Here is a 20,024-nt window from a genome sequence, read left to right on the forward strand (position 1 = left end):
TGGAATTTTTGATCCCTCACAATGCAGTTTAAGGTAGCAGGGGAGTCTTGTGTCCTCCAAGGCATAGCTCCGGGTTCCCTGGCAGCAGGTAAGATGGAATCTAAACCAAGATGTTTTGCAGTTATTGGACAATCAATGGGTCCTTTTTCAGCAGTGTTGAGCTCTCCTGAACAAATGGTACTGACTACAAGGAGAACGAGAACCATAAGTTTCATCTTCAAGAGTTGTTACGGGAGTTTGATGACGTATTTCAAGTTCCCAAAGGGTTACCTCCTTGCAGGGCGCATGATCACAAGATTCCCTTAATGAATGAAGAAGTAGTGGTCAAGATGCGACCCTACCGGTACCCAGCATTTCAAAAAAATGAAATGGAAAAGCTTATTAAAGAAATGTTGCAGGCTGGTATTATCCGTGATAGCACCAATTCTTTTGCCTCCCCCATTGTTATGGTCAAGAAGAAGGATGGGAGTTGGAGATTATGTGTGGACTACAGACAGTTAAACCAGCACACTGTCAAAGACAAGTTCCCCATTCCAGTGATTGAAGAATTGTTGGATGAATTTGGGGAGGCTAAGGTGTTTTCTAAATTGGACTTAAGGTCCGGTTACCATCAAATACGTATGTGGGAGTCGGATATACATAAAACAGCTTTTCGGACACATGAAGGACACTATGAATTTTTAGTGATGCCCTTTGGCCTCACTAATGCTCCCTCAAGCTTCCAAGCCCTCATGAACTCAGTTTTCAAGTCCCTGTTACAGAAATCTGTGCTTGTATTTTTTGATGACATTCTTGTCTATTCAAAGTCTTGGGAGGAACACTTGTAACACTTGAGATCAGTTATGTCGATTTTGCATGAACAACAGTTGTATATAAAAAAATCAAAATACTGTTTTGGATCTTCTCAAGTCCACTACCTGGGTCATGTCTTGCGAGAAGGGATTGTTTCAATGGATAACTCAAAAATTGAGTGTATACTTGCGTGGGTTGTTCCCCGATCAGTGAAGGAGCTGCGCAGCTTCCTTGGTCTTACCGGGTATTACAGGAGATTCATCAAGAATTATGGAATTTTAGCTCGTCCACTCACTGATCTGTTTAAGAAAAATGGATGGGAATGGTCGGACAGAGCTACAGAAGCTTTCCAAACACTTAAACAAGTCATAAGTTCAGCTCCTGTATTAGCACTACCAAACTTCCAGCTTGAATTTGTTGTTGATACAGATGCTAGTGTTGGAGCAGTTTTACAGCAACAAGGGAAACTGATTGCTTTCTTTAGCAAGGCTCTCGGGTTACGTCACCAAGCTTTATCAATATATGAGAAGAAAATTTTGGCTGTGCTATTGGCAGTTCGGAAATGGCACCCTTATCTCGTCGGCCGACATTTTAAAATCAGAACAGATCACCAGAGTTTGAAGTTTCTATCTGACCAAGTAGCGGTTACACCATTTCAGCAAAGATGGGTTGCGAAGATGTTGGGGTACGATTTTGAAGTATCATATAGGAAAGGGATCAACAACAGGGTTGCGGATGCTCTATCCCGACAACCACAGACTGATCATTGTCAGTACTACGAGATGTCCACGAGTTCCATTATTTCGAGTTTCCTGGAGCAGGTACAACAGTCATATAAGTTAGATGACAAGTTACAATGCATTATTCAGAAGCTTTCACAGGCCCAAAATACTGATGAAAAGTTGATGAAGTTGGTTCAGCATGTAGCAAACTCGACAGCATGCAGGCCATGAAGACCAAGTCATGCAGGAGCTGCTGATGCAAGCTTATTTTGTTTATTTTGTAATTCCTAGTCAATGAAATGTAATCTTAGTTCATTTCTAACTAAGTTAGGTTGTTGACTGATGTAATTAGCTTATGTATGAGCTGTAAACACAACTTTGTATAAGTTTACAAGCCAAAATTTCAAGTTTCCATGTCATTAGTGGAGGTAGGTGATGTTTAGGTAATTATTTGCTGTTTTTGACAAGCTTAGTGCTTGGTTTATGTATTGGCATTGTGCCATTATGCAATTTATGAATGAAGTTCAGTTTGTTCATCAATTTTTCTCTTCAGTTTTCTTAGCTTTTCTTTCTTTCTCTTGCTCGAATTCTCTTGTTTGCTCAGCAAGTCTCGAGACTTGCTTGACAAGTTTGCACTGAATCTGTTAGTTTCAGTTACAGCACCAACAATTGGTATCAGAGCCTATTTCTTAAGGGATCTGTTACACAAATCCATGGCTTCATCAAGCTTCTCACCAGCTGCACCTCAAGTCTTCAATGGAGAAGGCTATCACATATGGGTGGTAAAAATGAAGACCTACCTGCAGGCTTTCGATCTGTGGGAGGTGGTCAACTCTGATGTTGAACCAGAGCCACTTAGAGCTAATCCAACAGTGGCTCAGATCAGGCAGCATGCTGATGAAAGGACCAAGAGGTACAAGGCTATGTCTTGCATCCAAAACTCAGTGTCTGATGTGATTTTCACAAGGATTATGGCCTGTGAATCACCAAAACAGGCCTGGGACAAGTTGCAGGAAGAGTTTCAAGGGACAGAGAGGACAAGGCAGCAACAGTTGTTAAACTTGAGGAGAGATTCCGAGAATTTGAAGATGAAAGAAGAAGAAACTGTCAAGCAATATTCTGACAGGATTATGGCTGTGGTTAACAGCATCAGGCTCCTTGGAGAGCAGTTCAATGAAGCTAGGATAGTGGAGAATGTTATAGCAACTCTGCCTGAAAGGTATGAGGCAAAATCTCATCTCTCGAGGACTCAAGGGATCTGTCCACCATCTCCCTGACAGAGTTGATCAATGCTCTATATGCTCAAGAGCAGAGGAGAGCAAGCAGACTGGAGGAGCACCAAGAAGGTGCCTTTCAGGCAAGAACAAATACTGCCTACAAAGGCAAGAAGGCCTGGAAGACAAGCCAAAGAATGATGCTGCAAGGAGAGAAGGTCAGACTTGCAAGCACTGCAGAAAGGCTGGTCATTCAGAAGAAAAATGCTGGTTCAATCCAGATGTTGTGTGTCAGCATTGTAAGAAGAAGGGTCATGTTGAGAGAGTCTGCAAGAGTAAGACCAAATCGAGGCAGAATCAGTTTCAACAGATGAAAGCTGAGGCTCGAGTAGCTAAAGAGGACAGTGACCAAGAGGAGCAAGTTTTTGCTGTGTCATGCTCAGCTGCTCAGGAAAGGTCCTCATCTGGTTGGTTCCTAGACAGTGGATGCACCAACCACATGACACCTGATGCTGCAATCTTCAAGTCTTTAGACAGAAGCTGCAGAACTAAAGTCAAGATAGGAAATGGTCATTTTATTCAAGCTGAAGGCAAGGGTGATGTGCTGATATGCACCCTTACAGGTAGCAAAGTAATTTCAAATGTGCTGTTGGTGCCTGAAATTGACAGAAACCTGCTCAGCATAGCTCAGTTGCTGGAAAAAGGTTATTCAGTTGTGTTTAAAGACCACCAGTGCCAAATCAGTGATCCAAGTGGATCCAAACTGATGGCAATCCCTATGGCTGATAAGAGCTTTGTGGTTGAATGGACAAAAAAGTCAGACATTGCCTACACAGCCACTTCAGATGAATCCAAGCTGTGGCATCAAAGACTGGGACATGCCAACTTCAGATCGATGGCCTGAATGGTCAGAGAGGACCTGGCTGAAAATTTCATCAACTCAGTGGACCATGATGATGTATGTGAAGTATGTCAGCTAGGAAAGCAGGCCAGACTCCCATTTCCCTCGAATCAAGCCTGGAGAGCCTCTGAAAAACTCCAACTAGTGCATACTGATGTGTGTGGCCCTATGAAGACTGAGTCATTAAGTGGAAACAGGTATTTCATACTGTTCATTGATGATTTCTCGAGATATTGCTGGATTTACTTCTTAAACAGAAATCAGAGGTGGCCACTATGTTTTGGAAGTTCAAAACTGCTGCTGAGACTGAAACAGGCTGCAAGGTGAAGACCATAAGGTCTGATAATGGGACTGAGTACACCTCAGCTCAGTTCCAAGCCTTCTGTGATAAGGCAGGCATCAAACATCAACTTACCAACACATATACACCTCAGCAGAATGGGGTAAGTGAAAGGAAGAATAGGAGTTTGATGGATATGGCCAGGTGCTTGATGATTCAGAAGAATCTGCCTAAAGCACTATGGGCAGAAGCAGTTAACACTGCAACATACATTCAAATAGACTTCCAACTAAGGCTTTGGATCAAAAGACCCCATTCGAGGCCTGGTTTAGCTTCAAGCCATCACTGGCTCATCTGAAGGTCTTTGGATGCATCTGTTATGGACATGTACCTGCTGTTAAAAGGGACAAATTGTCTGAAAGGGCTCGACCTGGTGTTTTGGTGGGGTATAGCACTGTTAAGAAGGGCTATAGGATTTTAGATCCTTCAACAAACAAAGTGTCAGTAAGCAGGGATGTGGGATTTGATGAGAGGTCATGTTGGAACTGGGAAAGACATGAACCTGAAGAAGTTTCTGAAGAACTTGCAGCAGACCAAGCTGAGCCAGACCAAAATGTCCTTGAAATGGATATTAATGATGAACCAGTCAGAGGAACAAGGTCATTGGCTGAGATTTATGAAAGGGCTCATGTAGCCATAGCTGAACCAAGCAACTTTGAAGAGGCTGAGGCTCAGCAATGGTGGAAGCAGGCAATGGCTGAGGAGATCAGCATGATTGAGAAGAACCAGACCTGGGAATTGGTTGAAAGGCCAGTCAAAAGGAAGGTGATTGGGGTGAAATGGGTGTACAAAGTCAAGCACAATGCTGATGGAACCTTGAACAAACTGAAAGCAAGGCTAGTTGTCAAGGGGTTCAGTCAGAGGTATGGCCTGGACTACCTGGAGACCTTTGCACCAGTGGCCAGGCTCGACACCATCAGACTGCTGATTGCCTTAGCAGCACAGCTCGAATGGAAAATCCATCAACTTGATGTGAAATCAGCCTTTCTGAATGGTTTCTTAGATGAAGACATCTATGTTGAACAACCACAAGGGTTTGAAATAGCTGGCAGAGAGCATATGGTCTACAAACTGAAGAAGGCCCTATATGGATTAAAACAGGCTCCAAGGGCTTGGTATAGCAGAATCGATGGCTACTTGACTGATCTGGGATTCGATCGAAGTAAGAGTGAGCCAACACTGTATGTCAAGAAACAAAGGACACAAATACAACTCATAGTGTCCCTGTATGTTGATGACCTTCTGGTGACAGGAGAAGATCGAGTAGTGCTGGTTGATTTCAAGATCAAGATGCAGGAAGTGTTTGAAATGTCTGATCTCGGGGAGATGTCTTATTTTCTTGGAATGGAGGTGTCTCAAGTACAGAATGAGATATTTCTAAGCCAGAGAAGCTTTGCCACAAATATTCTGACCAAGTTCTCCATGCAAAACAGCAAGGCAACTAAAACACCTATTGCTGTTGGAGAAAAACTATCGAGCCAAGGTGATTTTTAGAAAGTTTGTGAAACAACCTACAGGAGTCTAGTTGGTTGCTTGCTATACTTGACTGCCACTAGACCAGACATCATGTATGCTGTAGGATTGCTCTCAAGGTTCTTGCATTGCTGCAATGAGAAGCATTTCCAAGCTGCAAAGAGAGTGCTGAGATATGTCAAACGCACTTTAAACTATGGTTTGAAGTACAGCAAAGAAGGAAATCTGAAGCTGGTTGGCTACACTGATAGTGACTGGGCTGGCTCGATAGATGACATGAAAAGCACCTCAGGGTATGCTTTTAACCTTGGTTCAGCCATGTTTTGCTGGAGCTCAAAGAAGCAAAGTCTAGTAGCTCTATCTACTGCTGAAGCAGAATATGTGGCAACAGCAAGTGCTGTCAACCAAGCCATATGGCTAAGGAAAATATTGGCTGACTTGAATGTGCATCAAGAGGAAGCTACTGAGATCTTCTGTGACAACCAATCTGCAGTAGCAATTGCTAAAAATCCAGTGTTCCATGGAAGAACAAAACATTTCAGCATCAAGTTGCATGTTGTTCGAGAAATGGAGCAAGCTCAGGAAGTAAAGCTGATCCACTGTAATTCAGAGGATCAACTTGCAGACATTTTAACCAAAGCCCTTAGTGTCACAAGGTTCGAATGTCTAAGAAAGAAGCTAGGTGTTTGCTCCATGCAAACCAAGGAGGAGTGATGAAGTTGGTTCAGCACGCAGCAAACTCGACAGCATGCAGGCCATGAAGACCAAGTCATGCAGAAGCTGCTGATGCAAGCTTATTTTGTTTATTTTGTAATTCCTAGTCAATGAAATGTAATCTTAGTTCATTTCTAACTAAGTTAGGTTGTTGACTGATGTAATTAGCTTATGTATGAGCTGTAAACACAACTTTGTATAAGTTTACAAGCCAAAATTTCAAGTTTCCATGTCATTAGTGGAGGTAGGTGATGTTTAGGTAATTATTTGCTGTTTTTGACAAGCTTAGTGCTTGGTTTATGTATTGGCATTGTGCCATTATGCAATTTATGAATGAAGTTCAGTTTGTTCATCAATTTTTCTCTTCATTTTTCTTAGCTTTTCTTTCTTTCTCTTGCTCGAATTCTCTTGTTTGCTCAGCAAGTCTCGAGACTTGCTTGACAAGTTTGCACTGAATCTGTTAGTTTCAGTTACAGCACCAACAAAAGTACTTTTGGGACGGTCGATTTTTATTCCGTAAAGGGAAGATTATGGTAGGCAAAGTTCTTCAACTGCGTCGAGAATTGTTCTTGCACTTCCATTCCAGTCCCATAGGGGGTCACTCGGGCGTGCATGTTACCAAGAGAAGGATATCGAGCCAGTTATATTGGAAGGGACTCACGACTGATGTTAAGAAGTGGATTCGTGAGTGTCCAGTTTGTCAGAGATGCAAAGGTGAATCGGTGGCATCTCCTGGCCTTTTACAACCCTTACCGATACCTGAGCGAGCTTGGTCGATAGTAAGCTTAGACTTTATTGAGGGTTTACCAGTTTCAAATAAGAAGGCTGCCATCCTTGTGGTGGTCGATCATCTCACCAAGTATGGTCATTTTCTAGCGATGAGTCATCCGTTTACGGCTAAAGACGTAGCTCATGAATATCTGTCGCAAGTGTACAAATTGCATGGTATGCCCAAATCCATTATTTCAGACAGGGATCGGATTTTTACTAGTAACTTCTGGTAGGAGTTGTTCCGACAATCGGGAACTAAGCTCCTATTGTCCACAGCCTATCATCCACAGACGGATGGTCAAATGGAGGTCCTTAATCGATGCCTCGAAAACTATTTAAGATGCATGACAGGAGAGACACCTGCACAATGGGTTTACTGGTTACCATTAGCTAAGTGGTGGTACAATTCCTCATATCATTCAGCTATTCAAATTACCCCATATGAGGCATTATACGGACAACCTCCTCCCACACATATGCCTTATTTGGCAGGCGTTTCTCGCGTGGCTGTTGTTGATCGCAGTTTGCAAGCTAGAGAAGCTGCCCGACAACTACTTCAGTTTTGTCTTAAGAAGGCGCAGACTCGTATGAAACAGTTGGCCGACAAACATCATTCCGATAGAAGCTTTCAAGAGGGGGACATGGTTTATTTACGCCTACAACCATACAGGCAACAATCCATTCGGAAAATCCTTAATCAGAAGCTGTCCCCTAAATACTATGGTCCTTTTCCGGTGATTAAGAAAGTCGGAGCTGTGGCATATACTTTGCAACTTCCACCGCAATCTAGAATTCATCCGACATTTCATGTTTCTCAACTAAAGAAACATGTAGGGGCGGTTCCAACACAGGTTCAATTGCCATTGATGGATGAGCATGGAGCTTTGCCAAAGGAACCTGTTCGAATTATAGACCGAAGGATGGTTAAGAGAGGGACTCAGGCGATAACGGAGGTGTTAGTGGAGAGGGAAAATTCCTTCCCTGAAGATGCAACATAGGAGTCTTTCACTACATTTCAGAGCAAGTTTCCTAATTTCCAGCCTTGAGGACAAGGCTGCCTTGCAAGGAGGAAGTACTGTTACGAGCTACTTAATTAGCAGAGAAGTCGAGCATTAGTGAAACGGCGAGTTTTGAATTATTTAAACGGAGCGTTTTGGCTGCAACAGAAATGTCCACGTACTTGTTTATAGTTTCTTTAAATTCTGCATGTATTGCATGGTAGCGTTTTTCAAGGAAAAATACAGTAACAAATTGTCTGTTATCTCTCTCTCTTATCTTCTTCTTCCAATTTCTCCTACTCTATTCCTCTGTTCTTAGCTCAAAATTTAGTCCCGCATCACCACATGTTTCCAGTCACTAGAAAAAGCTCAAGAATATCATCAAAAGATTAAAAAAAAATGAATTGATAAGATTTAATGCGTTCGGACACTACCGGTGAAACGAGGAGGGATCGCCGGTATCTCCGTTCGGCGATGGCTGCTGCTGCTTTTGGAATTGAAACAAGAACTAGGTAGAAAGAAAGTAACGTGGCATTTTAATTATCACATGTCAATAATAATTAGGATAAACTATAAAAATAGTCACTTTTGTTTACCTCGAATTGTATTTTAGTCAGTTATGTTTGAAATGTTATGTTTTAATCACTCTAACATACAGCAATAGGCAGTCCAAATGGATTTTATATACCAACTTAGATGTCCAACTGAGACAAAAATAGATTTTTAATTAAATAAATTTAATTAATTAAAAATTTTAAATTAATTACACCTTAAACTGAAAAAATAAAACCGTTTGTCTCTTCTTCTTTTTTTAGTATTCTTTTCCATTTTAACTGAAAGAAAATATTCACTTCTCAATTTGATATCTAAGTTGACATTTAAAACTCATTTAGACTGCCAAATAGGGTTGCCGTTAATGAGATAACGGAACTTAAACGGCAGAGTGACTACTTCATAACAAAATAATAACATAAGTAACTAAAATGTAACATTTTAAATATGTAATTTGAGAGAAACATTTTTATAGTTTAATAAAGATAAAAATACAAAGTTTGACATCTAAACTTTGCCCATTTATAACGTGATACATATAACGACAATATATTAGTTATGATTTCAGACCAATTTTCACATTCTTAATTAATTTCAAGTCAAATATCTTTATATTATTTAGTAAAAATTATTGCGGAGATCTAATAATTCTCCATTTAAAGAAATGATTGATTATTTAATCATTCTTTTTTGAAGGAAATAAACTAATAAAAGTCGAAGCCGAAATTTAACATTGCGCACCCCAACTTTTCTTTCCTTTAAAAGAACCAACTTTTTCTCTTGATGACAAATTTCAAATGATTAAAAGGGCGAACCATTGCACAAACTTAAAAGGGCTAACCATGACATCAACCTAAAAAAAAAAAATTGAAGGGAATAAGATAGTATAAGCTTAAACAAAACACACCATCTCCAGTCTCATCATAATCCTTCTCTTCCCTCTCAATCATCTTTCTCATCAATGATTTTCAGTACATTCGACCAAACTTATTAGTTTACATATCACTGATACTCCTACAGCTCACTTCATGATTTTACTACAATTCCATTTATCAATATCACACTTAAGACCTCACCAAAATTTTGTAAGAGAAAGACAAATTGCAATTAGGAAAAGAAAAACACATTCCCTCTTATTGATTCCATTAAGAGGGTCTTCCAAATCAACGCCTTTGAAAACATAATGTTTTACTATGAGCAACCAAAATTTCATTGAAAACAGACTAGGGTTCAAAAAACAACCAAATCAAGTCCAAAGATTCGACACCTGAAATTGATAAACTAGGTTCCTCATAACAAATAAATCAAACAAAGGGGTGATGAATAGAGAAAAAGCTGAACCGGTCTTCACTCTTCCTCCTCACCCTCATTCTCCGCAATGTTGAAGTATCGGAGCTCGTAAACAGTCCGATCCTTGTTGGAAGCAATCACTCGAAGCCAATCCCGAACATTGTGCTTCTTCAAGTACTTCTTAGTCAAGTACTTAAGATACCTGAAGCAAGCAGAAAGTGGATGAAACAGTCAACGAAAAACTCAATATTTTAAAATCTATGGTTTTTTCCCTTTTAAGAAACAACCTAAAACTAGATTGAATTTGAAAGGTCTCAGACATCCAAGGAAGGATTAAAGCAGCATAAGCTCTCAAGCCCGGCGAAATGCGAAAGCTCTCAGGCGGCCACTGCGAATGTTTTGAGAAACAAGCCTTAAGAGTTGTTCATCATTGACCTCATAATTAAAAAGTTACAATGGTTCTACCCATAACACTAAGCATATAAGGTGTTAAGTTAATTAACGTAATAAACAAAACCCATTGCCGAAAAGGATTCAATTCAAGTTATATACCAAGCAAAAAGCCATTTCTTCAAAAGATTCAGTTCCATTGGGGACAATAAAATGAAAAAGTTCAACCCTCCCAGCTTAATATTCAATACATTGTAAAGCTAAAAGTTCAGAGAAGTGAAGCATATGGTTTCATAATGCAGTAAAAGATCAAAAGCCAAAAGGAAAAGTACCGCTTAGAGAAGTTGGAGTCGGAGGAGACAGTGATTTTGCTCTTGTCGTGGGTGACAGTGACGGAATCTCCGAGAGCACCCGCTTTTCCACCGACCTTGATCCTTTCCTGGAGGAACTTTTCTAGAGAGGCTATGTCCATGATCTTATCTTCAACCGGCTTAGAACAGTCGATGGTAAAGGAGGCCCCTTTCTTCTTCCCCTTGGGTCCCGCTGCTGCCCCACGACTCATCTTCGCACCAACTCACTGAGTTTTCTGAGCCAAATCAACAAGAAAGAAAGGAAGGAGGAAAAACAAAGCGGAAGGCAGAGAGAGATGGATTACCTTAGCTGCCTCTGTGTTGTGGAATAGCTTTGAGTGCCAGAGTGTTTAACAAATATATTGGTTGCTAAATGCTAGGGTTTTCAGAGATTGGGCTTTGATTGTCTATGTTTTGGGCTAAAATAGGAAAAAGAATTGAACTGGATTTAAAAGCCTTTGAATCTAACTCCACATCCAAACATTACGGATGGGAACGTGTTTGATTAAAATACTAGAAATTTATATTTACATATTTGCTTCACTAACCATTTTACTAAAATTTGATAATAATAAATTAAGGTGAGGATGGTAAACTCAAGATTAAAATATTGCTGACTAATATTAATTTATATATTCATCATTACATCTTTCTGGGTAAAACAATATTAACAAGAGATAGGAACAATGTTGGCTGCTGGGACTGCTACTTATGCATCATGTAACTTATCAACTTCCATCAACAATTTTATCTTTAAGTTTCTAGTTGTTTAAAATAAATTTGTTTTAAAGATTTAAAAGGAAATGCTTATATAAAAATAGAATAAAAATCTATTGAGTGAAAGACTAGATATTCCTTTTCAGATTTTGTTGTATTTGGTACACTGCTATTTATCTATTTAACAATTAGGCTTAACCATCTCCAACATTACTATGCCTATTCAATTCAGCTAAACAAGCTCAGTTTACATTCACATCTTATCATGCTAGAGCAACAACTTAAGTAGTTTGAATTATAAAAATATAAATCGAAAATTTCGAACTACTCGTCAACGGTTTTAAATTTTTCTTTCCCTCTCGACAACACTACGAATTAGCATAAACATATGGCGCTGTCAATTTTCAACCAAATCACAATCAATTATCAATTTATCCAAATTTTACAATTTATTCATTTCAGTCCCTAAATTTGGGACTACCCCAACTTTTTATCTAAAGCTCCAAATTAATTTTCGATTTCACTATTACTCATTAGGGACCTCCTATTTCTTCTTTCTGCAATTAATTTTACAATTTATCCAATTTAGTTCAATTAAGTTTTATAATTTAATTCTCTTTCACATCTAAGCTTAAAATTTATCAATCTAACACCTAAAATTTCAAAAAAAAAAATCATCAATGGTAACTTTCTAAAACTTTAACAGTTTTACAAATTAATACATGAGGTAGTTAAATCAAGCTTCCATGACCTCAAAAATATAAAAATTACAATTTGTTTTTATTTGTTTTCGGTGATGAGATGAAAAAGATGAATTTCATCTTTCTCTTCCACAAACTTTCTATATATACATGTAATTAAGTTAATAAAACATGTTTTATTAATTAAATATTAATTTAATTTAAACCAATGGCATTTTTAATCCATCCGTCCACTAGCACTAAATTTTACATGGTCTAATTGCCATTTTAGACCTTTGGTTAATTACAATTTAAGTCCTCAACTCATTTTTTATTTAAAAATCTATAATGATTGGACTTTACAATTTAATCTCTAAACCTTAATTAAATACAATTTCGACTAAATTACTTATCCAAAATTCAATTCACTTATATAATAACTCCGTAAATATTTCTATTAAATATTTATAGGCTCGATTTATAGAAACGGGATCCCAATTCCGTATTTTTGACACCACTAAAAACTGGATCGTTACAAATATTATAATTCCATTTATTTAAATTGATATTGGCAAATTTTAAAATTTTAATTATTTGGCACTCTGAAAAAATCAATTTATTATTAATAACTGATTAAAAATACTGACCGTTAGTATTATTGCAAATATATGGAAACTATAACTTAAGTTATAATATGTTAAATTATTCATTACTTTTTACTAACTTATTTGTGAGATTTTGTTCAAAAACAACTTTATGAGTCTAATTTATAACGAAAATTGAACAAGTTTGCAAAATAAATGAAAGTTTCCCATAAACAATGTTTTTATTTTATTTTATTTTATTTTTCCTTTTTATGTTTAAAAAACTTCCAAAAAAAGTTAAATGTTTTTAACACATAAACAATGTTATTTAAAAAGAAAATAATTTTGTAGATTACTTTTACATATTTCCATAAACCCTTTAATAAATTTGAAAATTAGAACCGTTTAAAAAAAATGTTATTTTAACATTTTCAATATTTTAATTAATATTTTTAAAAATTTAAATTAATTTAACAGAAATAACTTTTTTGAAACTATCAGAAAAATTACTTAAATGTTTGAAATATGTTAAAAACTTACTACAGTTTTTCAATTAAAAATTCTTAGAAATTTAAAACTACTTACATGTATTTTTAAACTATTTATATTTATAACTATTTTCAAAAAAACTAATTTAATTTTAAAAATTTATATAACATATTATACAAATAAATATATTTGAAATAAAGTTTAAGCAGTTAATATATTATTTATATAAACATTTTAATTATTTTAAAAAAATGTAACTAAAATCTATTTAAAACATCATTATAAAAAATTAAAAAATATTATTTTAATTGATCCAAACTAATTATTAATTATATTAATTTATTAGTATATTAGTTATAAAAAAAATAGGATATTGTACAAAACAAATTGTCCTCACTTGAAGCAGGGAATCATTCCAGTAGATTATTATTTTCCTACCATGTACAATGTATTAACTAAAAAATAATTTCCAAATGAAATAAGATGCGAGTATAAGGGATCATGGTCAACCATATATCTTTTTCTTTTTCACTCTTTTTCCGGGTTAGAGAACGGAAATATATCTTATCTTAGAAGTTACCTTATAAATAATCTTATTTTCATTGCATATTTATTTACTATATTGGTTAAATTCAACTATTAGTGCATGTACTTTATTTTTGTACTTTAATTTCATTAATTTTAGTTCTGTGCTTTTTGAATTGGTCAATTTTAGTTCCTATAGTTTTCGAATTTTTAAATTTGTACTCCTGACCCAAATAGTAACAGTTAGATTCGCCTGGTTAAATTCAATTACTAATCTTGTAGTATCCTTAGAGTTGTAGTTTGATCCATATTCTCCAATTAGATCTTTCTAAGTTCTTGTATTGTTCAAATTTTAAAATTTTAGTTTTGATGCAAATGATAGCCGTTAATCCGTCAACTAGATTTTTAGTGAGTAATGCGTGAAAAATAACAAGCTGACATAGCATTACATATATAATAATATGTTTGATGTATTAGATTTTGAAAATAACAGAACTTAACTTAATAAATTTAATTGTTATCGTTTGATGAGTATTGTAATTTTAAAATTTTGAAAATTGCATGGATTAAAAATGACATATGATAATATGTTTGACATATTAGATTTTGAAACTAACAGAACTTAACTTAATGAATTAAATAGTTATGGTTTGGCGAGATTGTAATTTTAAAAAAGGTAAATTACACCAATAGTCACTCAACTTTAATCTCAATGACAAAATAATCACTCAACTTTTAAGAAATAACAAATCAGTTCTACTAATCATTTTTCATGACAGAGGTAACAAAAAAGTGACACGGCATTTAACCGGCTCCGATACCTTAGCTACAGCCATTTTGTTCCTCCAAGGTGGAGCCACCACCTAGTTCACTGTTGTCTCTTTGAATCTTTATGCCCCAAGTGACTTCGTTGAATCTCTATTCATTTTTTTCTTCTCTTATTCTCCTCTCTTATTCTTTTCTTTTTTTTTTCTTAACCCTAGTTGTCGCCGTTCATGGCCTTTGATCAATCGTCATCACCAAATGACTCCTCTTTTCCTATTCTTAAAACTCACTCCAAGTTTCCCAATAGGCCTTCAAAATCCCAATATTAAGACCTCAAAGCTTCGAACAAGGCTTCAACAGATCTCCGATGTCCATTGTCGGATCACCACCATATTCTGACCACAGCTTTTCTTCGACCAACCATGACTCTTGACTGCCCGGATAATCTAACTGGTGGCTTGAGTTCTCCAACCTGTAAAACCCAAAATGGGCGTGGGTTTCTTCTCTTTTGATTCTCTTTCTTCTTTAGTTTTTTTAAGTTATCTCTTTTGATGCAGGCCAATTTAGGTTTCTTGTTCTTTTTTTTTTTTGCTGGTTTGATTTTGGATGCTTGCTATTTGGTATTTTTATTATTGGTTGAGATTTAATGGGTCTAAAATGTTTAGGGGTCTTGTCAATGGAGTGACAGTGAGTGATGTCAGTGTGGTGATTAAATGATAGTGAGCTTGTAGAGGTGACCAACGTTGAGGATGGTGGTAAGAGAGCTGTGAAGGATGAAGAAAAATGGTGAAAAAGCCCCCCTTTTCTCTTTCTATTTTTTGTTGTTCATGGTGGTGAGTGAGAGGGATGATAGGAAAATGTCCAACGTGGCAAGTTAATTGGCCATGTCAGCTAGCTGACTGTCACGTCACCTGTTCCGTTAGACCTATAATAGAAAATGTTAATGAATGACTGATTTGTCATTTTTCGATAATGTTAGTGACGAATTTGTTATTTTTTGAAAGTTGAGTAATTGTTTTGCCATTGAGATCAAAATTGAATGATTGTTGGTATAATTTACCCTTTTAAAAATTTTAAAAATACATAGATTGAAAATGACCAGAGTAAAATACAAAGACAACACAGTTTAATGTTAGAATTTAACCTTTTATCATTTATTATTTTAAAATGATAATGTGTTATCTATAATTTTTATTTTATTTTATGCATCACAAGTTCACAATGTTTCTTTTTTGTTGTAAAACATAAATACATGCAAAACGAAAGGAAAAAGCTGTGTGAGAGTTATATAGGGATTAGTGAGAGATTGGAAATAGGGAAAAACAAGAGAGGAAAATGGTAGCTGAGGCGGTGGCTGTGGTGGGCGGGAGCGAGCGAACTAGTTACCCCTACTCGCTAGAAATTAGACATAAGCGAATAACCCTCCCCCCTCTCGGCTCCACTCCACCCGTCTGATATGGGCTCACCCTGAATATATATCCACAAAAGCTATCTCTTCCATATCACAACCTTTTTTTTTTCTCTTTTAAAACTTTCCTAATCAGAAAAAGAAAAGAAAAGAAGCTTTATATAGTCTCGAAACCAACAATAGATAAGTATAGTTGCCTCTACCCCCCACAGCGTCCCTTTCCTTCTCCGCCTCTTTCTTATAATCTTTGCGTGTGCTTGCTCTCCTTCCTGTTGTCTTCTGCTTTCTCCTATTAATATCTACACACACACGCACGTCTTATTCAGTACCTCTCCAAACTCAATTCTTTCTTCCTAGTTAACTTCTCCGTTCACCCGTCTCTCTTCTTCTTCTTCTTCTTCTTCTTCTTCTGTTGTCTTCTCTTTGTGAGTTTGTGTTGTTCTCAATGTTTTAATATCTTAGTGATACGTTAATTATTAAAAAAAAAACATCTTTGTGAAGAAAAAGATAGACACTACAGGAAAGAGTGGTAATATTCCGTTTCGTCTTTTTCTCCCCCTGTTTTGATGAACAATATGACAGTTGAATATAAGGAGGTAAAAGGGTTTTTCTTCATCCGTGTTTATTTATTTTGCAGTTTATGAATGCTAAATATTTTGGTTAAGAAGGTTCAGATTGATTTAAACTGTTTATGAATGTGGTGAATGTAGGAGCAAATAAAGAACTCAAGAGGAGCTTTGCTTTTCACCTGCAGATGGTTACCTTTCTCTCCTACAAAGGCTCTTGTTTTCCTTTGCCATGGTACCCTCTCTCTCTTTTTCAATTACTAGGGGATGGAAACCAACAGCTTCCAACCCGCTCAAACTCTACAGGGGCGACTTCGTCTTTGAAAACTGAGTTTCAATGCGGGTAAATCAGTTTTTTCATTGAAATTTTCAGAATCGGGTTGGATGCTCCCCTTTTAATTTTATATTCTATATTAAAGATTTATAAATAGATATGATTTTTATATATGTGAGTTGCAGGTTATGGCATGGAGTGCAGTGGATTCATGAAAGGTAATAAAAATAATGTCGAAAATGCCAACTTGCTAGCATCAAATTGGTTAGGGATTAAGTTCCCCTTGGATTTGAACTTAAGTTCCATAGTTTGATGGAGATGAGAACTTAAAACCAAACCAGGTTGGATGTTTACTCAGGTCCTCCAATATTATATCCTTGCACGCAAAATAAGAAAGAGAGATGATTTCATCAGTTATATATATTATTAATATTTGAGTTTAGGAATTATTGGGTTTAATGAGACAAAAGGAATAAGCTGGCCATTACGTATGGTCTGCCACTCATCTTCCTTTGCCACCATTCTAGCTCTATCTCTAACCTAAAGCAATGTCACAAAACCTTTTTTATCGTATCATATTCTCAAGGATTTTCTTTTAATTACCCAAAGCCTAATAAACCCATCATTTTATCCTCTTCATATTATAATAACAAAGCAGCCCAGTTTTTAATAAATATAGGTTAAAATATTATTAACTTTTTTTATGCTTCATGTCTCTGTATTTTATTTTTTTTTTATTTTTTAGATTTTAAAATTTAGGTCAATTTTGAATATTATATATTTTTTGAAATAAGAAAATGATATTGTAATGATCTTAAATTTAATAAATAAATAAATAAATAAATCTTAGAATATAGGGACTTTAACAAAAATGATGTTATTTATTAGTGCATGATGACTACAGTTTTCTTTAAATATTGATGACTTGTGAAAGTTCCAAATGATCATTTATCACATCGAAGACTTATTGTTTAATGAAATGTGACAAATAATCATATTTTTCCGAATTATATATAACACTTTATATTAAAATATATTAAGTGGTGGAGTGTATGATGTTACTTGAATTGAAAAAAATATTGTTGGGGATAATTTTGTAGTTTTAAAATGTTTTAGCTGCTCAAAATTTAGTGGAAGCTCAAGTAAATTATGTTTGCTTTATTGCTTGATTCCATTAGTTGGGTAGGAAAGGAATCAGCGTAGCCATAATTTGATTGAATGCATTGAAGTTATTAGTAAATGTTGTATTATATTTTCCAATTTGGAGTGGTGGGGTTGATTGAATGAATTTTAAGTACAGAATGTGGAACCAGGCTAGCCAATGCTGGATATGCGGTGTTTGGGATTGATTACGAAGGCCATGGCAAGTCCAAGGGTGATCGATGTTATATTAAAAAGTTCGATAACATTGTTAATGACTGCAGCGAATTTTTCAAATCTATCTGTGGTATGTACTGTTTCCCACCACCAAATTAATCCTTAATCAATTTCATTCAACACCAAAGATCTGCCGCCATGGTTTTCCAGCTCAGGAAGAATACAGGGGAAAGAGCAGATTTTTATATGGAGAGTCAATGGGTGGTGCAGTGGCCCTACTGCTTCATAGAAAGGACCCTTCCTTTTGGAATGGTGCTGTTCTTGTTGCACCCATGTGCAAGGTAGCAGCTACTATTAACCTTATTAAGAATCATGATATTTTGTTTGTTTTTCAGCAGTTCTAATCGTACTTGGAAAAAATTCTTGATAGATATCAGAGAAACTGAAGCCACATCCGGTGGTGATAAATATATTGACTAAAATGGAACAAGTTATACCTAGATGGAAGATAGTACCCTCAAAAGATGTAATTGACTCAGGATTCAAAGACCCTGTTAAACGTGAAGCGGTGAGAGCGTATACTCCAGTTTTTTTGTTGTTAAGCCTTGGAGTTGTCCTCTTGAGTTCATTTATATGTATGGTATATTGCTGCAGGTAAGGAACAATAAGCTGATATACCAAGACAAACCTAGACTGAAAACAGCGTTGGAAGTGCTCAGAACCAGCATGAGCGTTGAAAATGGTTTGAATGAGGTTAAAAATCTTCAACCCCCCCCCCCCCGCGATTATGTGTCTGAATTATGAAAGATCCATGTTACTAATGGTTGGTTGGCAGGTGAGACTCCCCTTCTTTGTGTTGCATGGGGAAGCAGATACAGTGACAGACCCTGAAGTAAGCAAGGCACTGTACGAGAAAGCGAGAAGCACTGACAAAACCATAAATTTATATCCGGGGATGTGGCATGGCTTGACAGCCGGAGAGCCCGATGAGAACGTGGAAATGGTGTTCGCGGATATCATAGGTTGGCTTGACAAGCGCTGCAATGCTGTAACTTTAGACCAAAGTCTGGGTCCTTTCGATCAAGGTTCGGAAGAATGCAGTGATAATATAGTGATTTCGATGGCAACGGCCAGTGGCGGAACACAAGCAAACGGGAGATATTTGTGTGGTTTGAAGGGACCACGCGCACGGCCTCACTCGGCAATGTAGGCTGATCGTATCAAGTTAACTAAACGTTGTCTCTGAATATTGCAAAATATTTGAAAGGGGGAATTAAAGGAATAAAAAAAAAAAAGAAAGTTGTACAAGTACTGATTATATTGCTATATATGATTTAAATTTTAAATTATAATTAATTCGGTTTCTTTGGGACAATTCCAATATAAAATTATAATTTAATGTATTATAACATTAATGAATTTGGATATCATTTAAATTAATTTATTTATTATTTACAACACACGTTAATTTTGTTTCAATGTGTAATTTTGCTATGAAACTTTGGTTGTGTGGTTTAAATATATACATTAAACTTTAATTTTGATTCAATTGTACACATTTAAATAAATAAATCTATTTATTTTTATATTGAATTAATATAATTGTTTGTGTATATAGTATATAAACGCAAAATGATGCTAAGTTGAAATGTTGCTATTGGTTTGCAAGAATTGGATCAAAGAAAAATTTTATGCATAAAATTATACAAAATCAAAATTCATGTATAGTATTGCACATTGAACCAAAATTTATGTATAATTTTAATACTTATCCCTTTACAACATCATACCTAAAATGAATTAATCCTAAAATTTCACAATATTTCTTTTATAACAATCCTAAGAGCTTGAAATGTTAAATAACACTAGTTTATAGCACTTTTCAAAAAAGTCAAATTCTACTATTAGACCTTGTATTTTGGGTAAGTTGTGAATTTAGTACATGTACTTTAATTTGGTCATTTTCAGTCCTTATAATTTTAGAATTTGAAAATTTTAGTCCTAACCAAATGATAACTATTAAATCCATGAAGTTAAGTTTTGTTATTTTTAAAACTTGATATATTATCGCACGTGTAATGCTATATCTATTATTTTCACATATTACTCACAAAAAATCAATTAATAAGTTTAACGACATGAAAACTAAAATTTTGAAATTCAAAAAATATAGATACTAAGAATGATCCAAT

General features: G+C 35.9%; 2 protein-coding genes and 1 non-coding gene across 4 annotated transcripts; 1 reads left to right on the forward strand and 2 right to left on the reverse strand.

Moving 5' to 3' along the window:
* Positions 1-9,584: 9,584 nt before the first annotated feature.
* On the reverse strand, positions 9,585-10,916 carry LOC107912370 (60S ribosomal protein L22-2). Of its 2 annotated transcripts, XM_016840511.2 has the most exons (3): positions 10,813-10,916; positions 10,490-10,734; positions 9,585-9,969 (listed from the first exon to the last, which is right to left on the reverse strand). In XM_016840511.2, exons 2-3 carry the CDS (start codon positions 10,717-10,719, stop codon positions 9,825-9,827), a joined length of 375 nt encoding a protein of 124 aa, XP_016696000.2. In that variant the 5' UTR covers positions 10,720-10,734; positions 10,813-10,916; the 3' UTR covers positions 9,585-9,824. The 2 variants fall into 2 exon arrangements, with proteins under 2 accessions (XP_016696000.2, XP_016695998.2); XM_016840509.2 differs by having other exon boundaries at positions 10,490-10,892.
* LOC121223923 (small nucleolar RNA SNORD14) lies at positions 10,078-10,203 on the reverse strand. Its single transcript, XR_005921389.1, has one exon. It is a non-coding gene; the product is annotated as a small nucleolar RNA SNORD14 (small nucleolar RNA).
* Positions 10,917-15,542: 4,626 nt separating the features above from the next.
* LOC107912371 (caffeoylshikimate esterase) lies at positions 15,543-19,181 on the forward strand. Its single transcript, XM_016840512.2, has 8 exons — positions 15,543-16,271; positions 16,386-16,476; positions 16,701-16,733; positions 17,816-17,962; positions 18,043-18,173; positions 18,263-18,400; positions 18,487-18,585; positions 18,668-19,181. The coding sequence occupies exons 1-8, from the start codon at positions 16,242-16,244 to the stop codon at positions 19,040-19,042; spliced, it is 1,044 nt and encodes a 347-aa protein (XP_016696001.1). The 5' UTR covers positions 15,543-16,241; the 3' UTR covers positions 19,043-19,181.
* The last annotated feature ends 843 nt before the right edge of the window (positions 19,182-20,024 follow it).

The sequence above is a fragment of the Gossypium hirsutum genome, chromosome D11 (assembly GCF_007990345.1).
Source record: "Gossypium hirsutum isolate 1008001.06 chromosome D11, Gossypium_hirsutum_v2.1, whole genome shotgun sequence".
NCBI lineage: Eukaryota > Viridiplantae > Streptophyta > Magnoliopsida > Malvales > Malvaceae > Gossypium > Gossypium hirsutum.